General features: G+C 39.2%; 2 protein-coding genes across 7 annotated transcripts in view; one reads left to right on the top strand and one right to left on the bottom strand.

The window, feature by feature from the left end:
• Nucleotides 1-4,151, top strand: part of nipa2 (NIPA magnesium transporter 2) — a 44,896-nt gene extending 40,745 nt beyond the window's left edge. For all 4 annotated transcript variants that reach the window (XM_069891934.1, XM_069891933.1, XM_069891932.1 and 1 more), the window contains one exon: nucleotides 3,286-4,151. In XM_069891934.1, coding sequence (XP_069748035.1) covers nucleotides 3,286-3,902 — 617 coding nt within the window. In that variant the 3' untranslated portion in view covers nucleotides 3,903-4,151. The remainder of the gene's footprint in view (nucleotides 1-3,285) is intronic.
• A 4,056-nt stretch (nucleotides 4,152-8,207) lies between these two features.
• The window catches only part of cyfip1 (cytoplasmic FMR1 interacting protein 1), a 146,284-nt gene continuing 139,845 nt past the window's right edge, over nucleotides 8,208-14,646 (bottom strand). For all 3 annotated transcript variants that reach the window (XM_069891924.1, XM_069891925.1, XM_069891926.1), the window contains 3 exons: nucleotides 13,478-13,716; nucleotides 9,226-9,373; nucleotides 8,208-8,858 (listed from right to left, as the gene is read on the bottom strand). In XM_069891924.1, the coding sequence (XP_069748025.1) occupies nucleotides 8,694-8,858; nucleotides 9,226-9,373; nucleotides 13,478-13,716 (552 nt within the window). In that variant the 3' untranslated portion in view covers nucleotides 8,208-8,693. The remainder of the gene's footprint in view (nucleotides 8,859-9,225; nucleotides 9,374-13,477; nucleotides 13,717-14,646) is intronic.

Consider the following 14,646-nt stretch of genomic DNA (forward strand, 5'->3'; position numbering starts at 1 on the left):
AGTGTCCTGAACCATAAAATGTATTTATTTATTTTTTACTGAACTCTACCTCATTAACAAAATTATCCAAGATTCAAAGTGAAATTTGACAAACATGTTTCAGTTATCACAATTATAAGTGACCCCTGTTTTTAATTTTGTTTAATTTTATTTTCATTACTCTGTAGCAAGGAGATTGTTTTGGCGGAAGTTATCCAGGTGTAGAACTCGGATGTAATGGGTACAGTATCTTGGCTGTGGCGTGAGAAATACAATTTCTCAGCAAACCATTTGAATACAGTCAAACAGTTGGTGCTATTTCAAATCTGAATGGAAGCTGAAGTTTAATGTGTAGTAGTTGGACACAGAAATAATCAGAAAGTTTGCTGCGTGTACAAAATAAAACAATAAACTATAAAGGGACCAGACAAATCAAATTAGCTGTAATAAGTTGGAGAATATATAGCAAACATTTTCTAAGATCTTTATGTTCAACGATCAGCTAACAAAAATGCTATTTTTAAATAGTGTATGATGCAGTATGAAAAGGTGAATAATCCTGTTGTGAAAGGATTTAAAGGAGTGATTGGTGTCAAAGATTCTGACATTGAAATGCATCTCTTTCAATCTCAGTCTATGGGGTCTTAAATGATTCTGTGGTGAATCTATACAAAGGAACTTGCCAAGATATGAGGGGGGAGTTCGATGTGGTTAATTGGGGGATTATATTGAAAATGGGCAGGTGATGGCTAGAATTTAAATGCACAAAGACTAAACTGGAAAAATTTGAAGAAATAGGAGCAACGAGGAGGATTGGAACACACTTTTGAACTTGATGTTAAACAGGAAGATAGAATGAATGAGTTGCTTCAGATAGGGGCAAAGGATAACCCAGGTGAAGAGGAAAATTTTACAATGAGGTATAAAAAAAATGGCAGAATTTTTTTATAAATACCTCCTGTCTTAATGGAGGATGACACATGAAGCCTGCCTGAAGTGTAAATGCAAAGCAAGTCCTTTTCTCCATACACATTCACATGCCCACCTAATTTTCTTCTCCCTTTGTTCATCACTCCCATCCCATACCTCACCTGGATCCATCTGCCCATCACCACTCCCCATTACCCACCGGCCTGTCTCCCACCCTTTGTTCGAGAAGCTGACAATCTTTCCTGTCTGTGTCCCGATGCAAGCCTTGTCCAGAGACATTGATTTATTTGCACCTTTTGTCTCCACCTGCTGAGTTCTTCCAGCCTTCTGTGTTTTGTAAGGTAAAACATCATGAGATGGGAATGTGTAGGGAGTTACCCTGTACAGGGCAGTAACAAGAAGGGGAGGTGTCCTTGTACTCCTGTTAGGTAAAACATCATGAGATGGGACCGGAGAAGGAGTCACCCAGTACTAAGGAGTAACAGAATGCATCCTTGTACTTACAAGATAAGAGAGACATTGATGGATTGAGAGGCAGGAAGCTAGCAGGGAAAGGATAGCAACAGTTTTAGTCATTGGACAAGTAATGATATGATGATGTTCTAAGCATGTATCCAAGGGTATAAAAAATCACCATTTTGCTGATAACGGCAGAATGCATTCTCCGACTAACTTTGTTAGTCGCAAGTGTTACAATCCGGTAATAAAGAACAAAGAACCCTGATTTCGACTCAGTCTGGTGTTTGTCTCACTCATTCATGAACAAAGCAGACCTAACAGTTTGATCAAGACTTGGTTTGGGCTTCAACAGGAATCAGGTAGAGATGGAAACAGTAGCTCACAGCTGGGGTTTGCACTCTCGTCTGGAGAAGGGCTTAGATTTGTTAAAATTCAAATCCTGCATACACACACTATAGTTTGATGGAGAGAATCATTTTCACTGCACATATTAAACTACAGTGATTAACTTGGCAGTGAGATTTTGTTACAGGGACTGTGACTTTTTCATATTCCACAGTTCAGCTTCTCTTCAGCTTTTTTTTAACTTCAGGAAAATAAACCCATTAAAAAAAAAACAGGTTTTGATAGTGAACACATAAATTATTAGCATTTATTCCGGAACTTCAGCGTCTTGTCACAAAGCCCTGTGACGAGAGTTGTTGCACCTGAGACTAGCTTGTTCGGTGATCTTCCAGTTTAATTGGATGATGAATCACTTGTGTTTTACTAAGAAATGCCTTCAGGATAATTTTCAGACGGATTGAAAATCCTGTAATAAAGAATTGCATCAAAAAGGATAAACGTTAACATAGCATGTTAAAAATAGGACTGCCTTTTGTGTCGGATTCTAACATTAGTAATGTAATCATGGTGTCAGATGCAAAGAGCTGTGTTATTCTGGGAACTGCAAGTAAGAGCATGTTTTGTCCCTGTGATTCGTGGAGGAAAATGTTGCAAGGTTATTTGCCCTAATTGTTTGCTGTTATTATACAGTACGGATCAAATGATATTTGCTTTGATTCTTAATTTGTGTCGCTCTCACATGATTTAGACCTCAGCTGTGGCACTGGATGAGGCTCAAGTAATTGGCTTTAATACCCAAGGACATTAAGCAATAAATCAGGAATCTCCCATTTCCTAACTCAGGGGGTCAGACAGTCAATTACTGGCAGTAACTAGGAACCCTCAGGGAGAAATAGGAGTAGGTGCCACACCTGCTCATTACTCTTCCCTTCCCATCAGCTAGGAACCCAAATACGCTACCAGCTGAAGCAGTCAACATCTCCTTTTCCACTGGCACCTGGAATTGATGGGAAATTAAACTGGTTAAGGGTCCAGTGGGAAAGCAAAACAATCAGCATGCTGGCGTCAAATCACACCAGGGATTGATAGCCTCTATCCCTAATCATATCCCTGGCGTCATCTGGCGCCGGTGTGCTGATTTAAACCAGTGGAAAAAGGACAACTTCCATCCATTCCATTCCAATCGAAGGTCGACTCTGTGATCCCTGGGGATGAGTTGTGGTCAGTGGAAAAGCAGTCAGTGTCCTGGTTCAAGGTGGCCCAGTGGAAAGAGCACAAACAGCTTCCTATCCCAGGACACTGCACGGCCAATTAACTGGGATGTCGGTGGAAAAAGGGCTATTGATTCATATTTCTAGTACTCTATACTTAACTGCTTGTAATTAGATGGCCTTGAGTTTCTTGCCTATAACCCCGGGTTTTGTCCTTAGTCTTCCAACAAAGCTTTGGGAACAGTAAGGATGTCCTCTTCTGACTTGGCACATTGCAACCTTCCGGAATTGTCACAGAATATTTTCAGCATTTTAAGTTTTTAATTTAATTTGCTAACCATTTTTTTCCACTCTGTTTCAGGGTTCGTGGTGTTTGCAACGTTTGTCATCATTATTTCCCTGATTCTTATTTTTGTTGTTGGTCCCCGACATGGGCAGACGAACATCTTGGTTTACATAACCATCTGTTCTGTAATTGGTGCCCTGTCTGTTTCCTGTGTGAAAGGCCTTGGTATTGCCATAAAAGAACTCTTTGCGGGAAAGCCCATCCTTACCCACTCTCTGTCATGGATCCTTCTACTGAGCCTCATAGCTTGTATAAGCACCCAAATTAACTACTTGAACAAAGCACTTGATATTTTCAACACATCCTTAGTGACTCCCATTTATTATGTGTTCTTCACTACATCTGTTTTGACCTGTTCGGCTATCCTTTTCAAAGAATGGTATCATATGGACAATGGTGACCTCATTGGAACATTAAGTGGTTTCCTCACCATCATCGTGGGGATCTTTCTGTTGCATGCCTTTAAAGATATCAATTTAACATTAGCAACTCTACCTGTGTTCATGAGAAAGGAAGAGAAGGGATTTACTGCCAATGGATCTGTCCAGTATGAACGGTTGGACCATGGTGTGGAAAGTGAAAGCTGTACTGACAGTTCCTCCAGAAGAAATGGCAACATGATCAACATGTGAGAGTCCGATCCTAAAATGGAAAGGATAAAGGAAATGCACTGCCTGCCCTAGAGTAACTGTACTGTCACGTCACCAGAATTGAGGTGCTTGTGAAAAGGTTATCTATGTTGGTGACTTCATTTGTTGTAAAAGAGAATCACTCTGGACAATCGGTGTGATTGGAATAGACAAAGGGTTATTGTATTTACCTTTTTATTTGCCTTAATTTTCATGGCTCATTTTTTAAAATAAACACTTCAAATGATGCAATCTGGTTGACATGAATTAAGTTACTATTGAAAAAAATTTTCATGGGCATTTTACGATTTACTTTTTTTGTGGAAAACACTGAGAATCCTAAATTTAAAGATTTGAAATACAATTATTTTTTATTCTCTTAACATCGCCTGCACTCTATTAGTTAGATAGAGGTGTCTGTGCAACATAGTGAAAAGACCCCACTTTGTGATTCTCAGGACCCTTCTGAGCCCTGACTGGAACTTCACTCCAGTCATTCCAGCAAATAATGTTCACTTTGTACAGGTACGCTGCAGGAATTACCCAAAGAAATAAAGCATGGCCAAAGTTGGAAATGCCATTTTATTCCGGTAATATGGTGCATTCCTTGGTTCTCCTGTGTACCTTTTCTGATTCTATTTCATTCACCTTTGATTTTTCCAGGTAAGTCTATTAGAAAACAAAAGTGTGGATCAAGGAAAAGCCTGTGAACTTGCTCCTCTCAATAACCATTGTATCAGTCAGCAAAACTGCCCCTCCTTCTGCAGCAAAATTGAGTTGAGCTTCACTGTTAAAGACAAATGTATCAAAAATTTTTAGAGTATCCAATTTAAAAAAAGAATGGTCACTGTTCGAATAAAAAAGGTTTTAACAAAATAGCTCTTTTGTATTATCTAACAAAGGTGTCGTGCCTTTTTCAGTGAAGTGGAAAGTGTAAATGATCACATTAAATATTGACAGGCCAATGGATATCGCATGATCCAGGAGCAAGAGTCCAATGCACTGGTCTGGTAAGTGTATTCTAATTTTACAAAGTTGATTCCTGATGTGGAGTCTCTTGGAGGTCGAAGCAGATAACCGCCTTCTTTGGAGATAACCAGCTTCACAGGCAGTAAGAACCCGTTTGCTGTCAATTTTTAAAAAAATGTGCGGGCAGTATCTTGATATAGAATCAGTTTGGATGGAGCCAGGGAACAATGGCATTTGATGAGGCGTGATGGCAAATAAAAACAGTCGAGGTGAGGTTGGTGTTAATAAACTGGTTGGCTGACAACGCAGTCCTAAACGAAATGTTTCAGGTGTAATGGGGGTGCTGCAGGAAACGTTGCTGCAACTTCAAGATACTGCTTGGCGTGTCGGGAAGTAAATTTGAAAGAACAAAAGGATGAGCAAGTCGCAAAACCAGGTAAATGAAGTATAATGTGAAATGGTCTATTTCGGTGATATATTGTTATATATTTGTGATTTAGTAATACCCAGTGAGGTGGCAAAGGAGGAAAAACCCAACACCCAACCCCAACCAACCAATTTTCCCCTGCAACCGTGTCTGCCTGTCCCGCATCGGACTTGTCAGCCACAAACGAGCCTGCAGCTGACGTGGACTTTTACCCCCTCCATAAATCTTCGTCCGTGAAGCCAAGCCAAAGAAGAGTAATACCCAAGAATACACAAGCTTCTTTCATGGTTTAATGCAAGTTAGAGAGTTCCCCCAGTACATTATGAATAATGTCATGATACATATGCAGGAGTGTAGACATAACAAAAAGCAGATTTTGTCTAATGTAGATAAAAGGTGCAGAAAGTTTGGAGTATAAGATTGCAGGTTTAACAAATAAGTAGCATAGCTAACGACACAACTTTATTGCTAGATAGATTGTTCGCTGATAGAGCAAAGTCAGATTTGTTGTGGATGAGGCAGAATTACCACTTATTGGTCGTGCAAAAAAAAAGCGTATACCATGTAAATAAAGAACTATAAACAGATAATGAATGCAAACAAAACTGCAAGACAGAGAATGGAAAAAAAATAAAGTGCACAAGCGTCCTTAAATGAGTCCCTGATTGAGGAGTCTGATGGTGGAGGGGTAGCAGCTGTTCTTGAACCTGGTGGGGTGAGACTTGTGGCACACCTAGACCTCTTTGCTGATGGCAGCAGCGAGAACAGTGTGTGTGCTGGGTGGTGTGGATCCTTGATGATTGCTGCTGCCCTTTGACGGCAGCATTCCCTGTAGATGTTCTCAATAGTGGAGGGGGTTTCTCCTCTGATGTCCTGGGCTGTGTCTGCTACCTTTTGGAGGCCTTTACACTTAAAGGGGTATTGGTGTCCCTTTTCCAGACTGTGATACAGCCAGTCAGCGCACTTGTGAAAAATTTGCCAGGGTTTCTGCCGTCATACCAAACCTCTCTAAACTCTTGAGGAAGCAGAGGTGCTTTCTTCATGATGCCATTAGTGTGTTGGGTCCAGGAAAAATCCTCGAGATGATGACTCCCAGAAACTTAAATTTGCTCCTCCAGTGATCACTGGATTGTATACCTCTGGCTTTCCCTTCCTGTAAGTGAGTTAATCTGGAAGACGGTATTGTTTTGATCTTCCTACCCTCCTTCCATCAGAGCTATTCTTCTTTGCCCTCTTCCCCATCGCATGTGTCCACCTATTACCACTTTAACCTGTTCTCCTCCCCACTACCCCTGCCCCCCACATTTTTGTTCAGGTGCTCAGGCCTGAAATGTCTGCTGCATAACCTGTTTCTCCAGTACGTACAGATTTTGTTTATCTCCTGTTACCAGTGTACCACCACCAGAAGACTTTTTGTAAGTAATTGTCCTGTGTAATATACTTTGGTATTTAAAAAGAAAATTAAAGTTGATGCAGTGGATGATTGCTCAACTACTACCTGGGCTGGAATAACAGGTTTTCTATCCCATTCCTAGGTGATTCCAATCATGGTTCACTCGCATGAGGAATTGATTTACATTGGTGACATCACCTTGGACCTGTACTATGCAGTTTTAAATCAGCAATTCTTAATTGGGTCCACAGCCTAAAATCATAATTTTTATGTAGTTTGTAGGAGAGAAGTACAGAAGAAACCAACTAAACTTTACTGCTTTACAGGGAGGTGGGGGGAAGATAACCAAAAATTGGTTGAGAACGGATGTTCTAAAGCACCACCTGGTGCTCAAAACCTATGCAGTACTTCTCCATCTGCATTTTCAATCTTGCTCATTCTTTTTCTTTTCACCGAGTTCCTTCAGCAGTTCACGTTTTTGCTTCAATTGATGCCATTTCTAAAATAAAATTAATTTTAGCACTCAGAAACAGCACTGTTTGGAATTGCCCTTGGGTGCCTAATACTAAAGTATCTATTTTGCTTTGGTCAGTAAATAGTGCATGGTTTCTCAGTTTTTCATTGAGTAACTGGAGATAATTATTTCCTTATTTAAGAATTAAGTACTAAGTAATTTGCATTGCATTACAAAACTGGCTTTATTTTGCTTGCCAAGAAACCAAGTGCCCTGCCATTTATAATGAAAATACCAGAATTTAAGTCTAGTCCAATAGAGCAGAGCAGGGAACAAATTAGTTCTTGGATGTTTGAGCAAAGGTATTGGTGGCTCAAGTAGAATGTGAAAAATCCAGTGACATTTCAAAGTACAGGTACACAATCCTTTATGCAGACAGCTCCAAAATCCGGCAAGTGGGGACCAGGAGACGCCCGAGGGTGGGCTTTCTGAAATCTGGAACACACTCTCCCCCAAGGATCGTGTATTGAAATTGTTGGGAAAATAAAAATGCTTGGGCGAAGGAACTTTATTCCTTTTCTATTTTCCCAAAGGCATTAGAGAATTTAAAATTCACATGGTAAATCACGAGAACACTTAACCTGCAGGGACGTTTCAAAATGATTGTTACAAAACAATCTGCTGCAGGAACTCAGCAAGTCCAGCATTTTCCATCTTTGTCTCTTAAATGTTAGATTTTTAAAATTTGTAGCTGTAAAGGATGCAAAACTTTAACCTATATTAAATTGAATACCCCATTAAAGGAGCAGATTTGCATCAAGGGCCTTTAGACCCACATTCCACTGACAAGTCTATTTTATGATAAGGGGTCAGAACCTTTTCTTCATGCAATATTTTCGCATTCAGTTTCCCAGGATCTGCAGATATTCCTGTTTATTTCCCAAAAAAAGGGCTATTGAATTGTCGTGAACTGGAATAAACATATTCCCCTCCTGATGCTACTGAGATCCAATGAAATTAGTAGAAACCCGAGATATTGCTGAATTATAACAGGAGTCGTAAAAATAGATGCTGAAATATTTATTTATTCCATACAAACTGGTAAATAGTTCAAAAAAAATCTCAGGATTCATATTAAATTTATTGCAACTATAAACAGTGGAAAACTTAGTATATAGCACTATAAGATTAGAAGTGAAAATTGCTGGGTGGGCATCATTTAGTACAGCACCAATAAACTAATGTGCGCCAGTGTAGTAAAATATATAGATTTGAAAAAATGTTCGTCTTCTAACAATGGCATTACAAACAAGTCATAGACCGATCAACTAAACCCCGTCCAGATATTTCTTACTGGTAGTGTTTGATGGCAAGTTCAGTAAAACCCTCAACTAACACAAATCATCCACTGTCTTCATTGAAACAATAATCACACAGCAGTTTAAATATTTCATCTCTAACATTTCCCATTATTCTAATCAGCCAGTTGATTATTCAGGAGCTCAGAATAAAAGTTTTCTTTCAAATGGCCCGTGCGGTTTTTTTTTGTTATTAGGAGCTTGCTAGCGACTGATGAATAGGTGGCTGGAAACAACGGACATGCTCCACAGGGACATTTTCACCATCGCCTGACTTCAGATACTTGCTCAAGATAGCAAAGATTTCATCGTTGAGAATCTGGAATTTGCGAATTCTGTCAACCATCTTCTTCAAAGGCTGTGAATGGGGAAATGAAAATACACAGGGTTGAAACCATAAACTGGAGAGAATGACTCCATCATCGAAGTCATACCCTTTAATACTCTTGTTGGGGTTGGCCTCTTCACTGTTAGGAAGAGTTACATTTTGGATGCTCATGGAAACAATTTTCCATTCAGTTAATAGACAAGAAAGCCTGTGCTAAAGTATCATTGAGATACAACAGTGATCAGATTTAGCCAATCTGGGTCAACTGGCCTCAGCACATTTGGCATCCTCTGCTGCCATCTTGTTAAGCTCACAAATTAATCATCTACACTTTGAACTAGATAATATTGCCTTGCCAAAAGCTACGTTTTCAATAGAAAACAACAAAATTGCATACCACATTTTTGAGGACATCATCTTTGCCGTCATGCTTTTGAACTTTGAGCAGGTGGTAACAGAAGTCAAGGACATCAAAGCGCCGTTGCTGTCCCAGCAACGTGATGATCATACAACCGGCCCAGTGCAGTCCATCTCCAAAGCATTGCCTGTGTGATGTAAAGACAAGGCTACTGTCACACCAGGATAAGCTTGCCAGTTTTAACAATAGATTTTTGTTGGTGAGTGCTTATCGAATGAGGAACTGATACGTACACAGCAAAAGGCAACAGATCTCTGGTTTGTGCTGAGCTAGTCAATTTTGGTTGGTGCAAGAGGCCCTGCACATTTGGACGGCGCTGAAAGAATTGGGGTTCCTGCACGTTATTCAGGACCGCCCCCTTACTGGAACCACGTACAAACTTTGGCAATGATACCTGTTACTGCTGGAAGTTAAAAGCTGTCAGCATAATTGCTCTATTGCAGTGTGCGGCCTAGGCGCGAATTTTCCATTCTCTAACTGTCTATAAGCTCTCCCTGTGATAGCATGGATTTCATCCGGACGCTCTGGTCTCTTCCCACTTTCCAAAGATGTGGTTTTCTTACTGTGCTACAACCTTCAATTTAACGAAATAAACACTTCGAGCCCATACCTGAAAATAATACTACCGTGTCAATGAAGGGAATTACATATTCAGCCCATTGAATCTGCTCTGCCATTCAAATCATTCCATTGTCCTTCCGACACCCGTATTATTCAACCTCCATTTTAAATATAGCTAATGAATTGGCCTCCACAGCAATCTGTAGCAACTAATTCCATAGATTCGCCACTCTCTACTGAAGAAATTTTTTCCTATGTTCTTAAGGGACATCCTTTTATTCTGTGGCTGTGCCACTAGTGGAAACATCTCCATGTCCATGTCAATATTCAGTAGGTTTCAATGAAAATCTCTCCTCCATCTGAACTCCAGTGAGTGCAGGCCCAGATACATCAAATACTCCTCACACGTTAACCCGCTCATCTCAGAAATTATTTTTGTAAACTTCTCTGGAACCTCTCTAACGCCAGCACATCCTTCCTTAGATTCGAGGCCCATAACTGCTCACAACACTCCAAATGTGGTCTGACCAAAGCCTTAACTTTACAATCCTTGCTTTTATTTTCTAGTCCTCTTGAAATAATTTCTAACGTTGCATTTGCTTTCCTTAATCCGAAAGATAACCTAGGGTATCATGAACTAGGACTCGTAAGTCCCTTTGGACCTCTGCTTTCTCTTCCCATTTAGAAAAAATAAGTGTACTTTATTCCCTTTACCAAATAACATTACCATACACTTCCCTATACTGTTCATCTGCCACTTTGCCCATTCTCCCAACCTATCCAAATCCCTCAACACTACCCATTCCTCCACTTTGTATCTTATGCAAACTTGGCCACAGAAACCCTCGGTTATCCAAATCATTTACATAAACATGAAAAGTAGCAGACCCAACACCGATTTCCATGAAACATCACTAGTCACTGGCAGCCAGAAAAGGCCCCATTTATTCCCACTATATGCCTTCTGCCAAAATCAAATTACTGTCTTACTAAGAGTTAAATTATACGAGAGATAACAAAAATTGACAAACACAAAAATCTCTTGTTTATAATTTTCACGGGAATTGGTTTTGAGCAAACTCAATATTTAACAAATGTAAATAAAATTGTCCTACAAAACAAATGAGATGTTTTATTTGAAACAATTTACCAAATTAAAATGATTTTAGAAATAGAAATGGTACAAGTTTTGTAAGTCTTTCATGGCAAAAGTTTTCACTGGTTCAGCATCAGTTATTCCAACAGAAAAATACAAGACATGTTAGCATTTTGATCATTTGCATTCAACCCTTCAAAAAAAAGTCAAACATAGCTGTTACTGTACGCAGTACAATTCCGATTATCCAAAATGGTCAAGACTGGGCCTGTTGGATAAACTTTTATTTGGAGAACTGGTCATTTTTAAAAAAACAGCCTAGTAGTAACAGCAAATCACTTGCAAGTGTTTAAACAGGGGAAGGCTTTTTAAGCATTAAAAAATGTTGGCCGACACCTCCCCACTGACACCCCCAGTCAGTTTGGTTCTGAACAAATTTTGGATAAATGAGGATTTCTGATTTGTTTTGGTTATATTCATTTATCCGAAATTTTATAATATTTTTGGATAAATGAGGATTTCAGATAATTAGAGTATATATATATATATTTTTTTTTTAACCCCATGCTCTCCAGCTCCTGATTTAATTAGTAATGATGTGCCCAAATGTCATTGAATCTATTGCACATGCAACTCAAACTCAGACTTTGCCAATGCCAGACAAATAGCCGTGGAATTTTCAGTACTTCATGAGTGAGCAGTTATCATAAAGCAAACCAACTACAATAACAAACTAATCACAAGCTGAATTCCTAGTGTGACGAGGTATATTTTATATTAATGTCTTTAAAAGAGATAGATTGGGGGGGGCGGGGTTAGTGTAGGTCACCACAAACAAAGACAGTAACACTTCACAAAAGACATCTCATTTAAAATACAAGAGCTATGCAAAGGAGAGTTCGTGTCCACAATGACTTCACAGAAACTTAAAAGAATGTCTATGGAGACTTCACAAGTAGGTGTTAATTGGACTGATGCTGTGGAGTAAATGGATTATTGTTTTGAAAGCAACAGATGGCCAGGCAGAAACTGATTCCAGTGCCAGAAATCTAACTGCTTGCAGTTTGCTGATAAAAGAGGGGTCATGTGGTTTTGCAAGGAGAGAGAAAGAGAAGACCAAACAGGTTTTCTGAGAGAGAGAGAGAGAACTGACTTCTGGAGTGGCTTTTGGAGACTGGTTGTGAGTTATGAGTTCAACCTGTTCAAAAACCCTTGTAATCCTTACAAGAGGAAATGATTGGCTGGCGTTTCTCCTGAAATAAGGGAAACAAGAGGAACTCTGTGGTGACCTGGAAGAGGTTATCCTTTGGATAACCCATGATGGGGGCAAGTTTCTTCGGCAAGACACTGAAGTACTGATTGTGGGAAATCAGTTTGTGTGTGTCCAACAAGCTACAAATCTCTCTCTGAAACCAACAAGAACCTTCCTGAGTGGGAACCATTTGCCTTTAAGCACCAGAGCCTGGTAAAAATTCATAAATGTTGAATTCTGTGCACAGTGTAAGAATTACCTGATACTGGTGGACTTGGAGAATTGAGATTGGACTGTGAATCAAAGAACATTCCTGAATATATTTACAGGGAAAAGGTTGAGCAAGCTAGGACTTTATTCCCTACAGGGTAGAAGGCTGAGGGGTGATTTGATGGAGGTATTCAAAATTATATGGGGGACAGAGTCAATGTGGATAGGCTTTTTTCCATTGAGAGTAAAAGGGGAAAAGTTTAAGGGAAACATAAGAGGGAATTTCTTCACGCAGAGGTGGTAGAAGCAAGATCAATTCAAGGAAAGGTTGGATAGGTATATGGACAGGAGAGGTGTGGAGGGATATGGGCCAAATGCAGGTCAGTGCGACTAGATTGGAGAAGATGTTTAGTAGGGCCAAACTGGCTGTTATATAGTTATATTGCATCCACATATGCTTAGAATTAGAAAGGGGTTAAGTTAATAGTAATGTTAAAGTTTGAACCTGTTTTTATGTTTAAAGAAAATTAAAAGTAACATTTGTTTAAGTAACCATTTGTCTTGGTGAATTTCTATTGCTGCTGGGTTTTGGAGTCCAAATTTAAAGAAAATGCCCCTTAATGTTGGCCAAAGTCTGATAACTTAAATGGTATTTCAGCATTAAATGACAATAAAATCTCCAAGAGCCACACTCTTTGTTCTTCCTCCTTAATACAGGTGCTTTTTAATGTTGTGACTCGCTCCCTCTCCTGGCAAGTAATAGTACAATCAACAAAGATGCAGCTCAGCACAACCCAGCCACTTCAAATCACCAGTTTGCATTCACCATTTTGAAGTCAATAGTATAGACACTCCAGAAAAAAGAACACAGTATATCTCAAAACTGAAGGGACGAAAACTCCACAAAATTCTGAGTCCATTTCCCACCAGATAAAAACAATCCTTAGCACCACAATCTCCTCTTAAATGTATATTCTGCTCTTTTCTTAAAACCTTGTTATCGTTCTAGTGCACTGCAGATTTACAGTTAACACGAATCATGATTAGAAAAGCATCACTCAGCGAGTCAAAATTTATGCAACATTATGAAGAATGGAGAAATGAGCACTTACTCTACAGTGAATTCATGTGCCCCGACTGGAATACAGTATACAAACTGCATGGCACTCCAGAGTCTGTGGAATTCCACACATTCATCCACATGCATAACTCCATTACTTGGAAGAGGTCCTCGCCAAATGGAATCATCCAGGAATTGCTGGATTCTTGTTAGAATCACTTCAAACATGGACAGTCCACAACAGAGCCGTTCCTTTGTCAGCAGATCTCCTTCCCTCGCAATTGCAACTTGCTGTTTTATGAAATTATTTAAGTTATGAAGAGATAAGCGGTTCAGGAAGTGACCTTGCTTAATCAGAAATTGATCAGGTTAATTTTACATCTTGAATGATTCGAATGGAACACAGAAGGGCTATCTTACTGTTGGTGTTCACCACTAAGCAATGTACAAATATTTTACATCCTATAATGCTCCTGCATGATCTTCTGTGTATAAAATACCAATTAATCTCAGGGAAAGTGGGTGGAGGACCGAGCAGTCCCGGCAAAGTAAACTTTGAAATTGTTCAGGTAAAAGGGGAAGCAAAAAATAGGATTAATGTTTAATTTCAATTATCTTTCATCTAAAACACTCAAGTCATCAACTTCATATGTTAACTATTTCAAACTCCACAAGTGCTGCCTGACCTGCTGAGTATTTCTAGCATTTTCTACTTTATTTCAAGCAATAATAGCGTTGTGAAAGATATCGTAGTTCATCTGATTGAATAAACAGGTGTTTTATCGAACAAAATATGCAATGCTCCAAGTATCCCAACCAGATTGTCCATGACATTATTTAGATGAGAGCAGACGTTGTCTTAAAAAGGCACTGTCACAAAAGCTCTGTGATTAAAAATTGGCCATCGCAGACTAATGTAGGTCTATTTCAAGTCTATAAGCTCAAAGTATTATTGTGATATTCTGAATCAGTTAGAAATCATCCACTGGGAAGGCTTTTTTGTAATTGAGAAATAAAAGCTGCTGATACCGGTAATGAAAACACAAAAAAAATGGAAAATATTCAAACTCTGGGTCAGAAATAGAATTAATGACCTGCTGAAAGGTCAACTGTTGACTTGAAATGTTAACTCTTCTTTGTCCCACAGATGCTGAATACTTCCAGAATTTTTTTTGTCAGTCTGCGACCAATTTAGACTTGATAAATGTCACAAAGCTGTGT

The sequence above is a fragment of the Narcine bancroftii genome, chromosome 7 (assembly GCF_036971445.1).
Source record: "Narcine bancroftii isolate sNarBan1 chromosome 7, sNarBan1.hap1, whole genome shotgun sequence".
Taxonomy (NCBI): Eukaryota; Metazoa; Chordata; class Chondrichthyes; order Torpediniformes; family Narcinidae; genus Narcine; species Narcine bancroftii.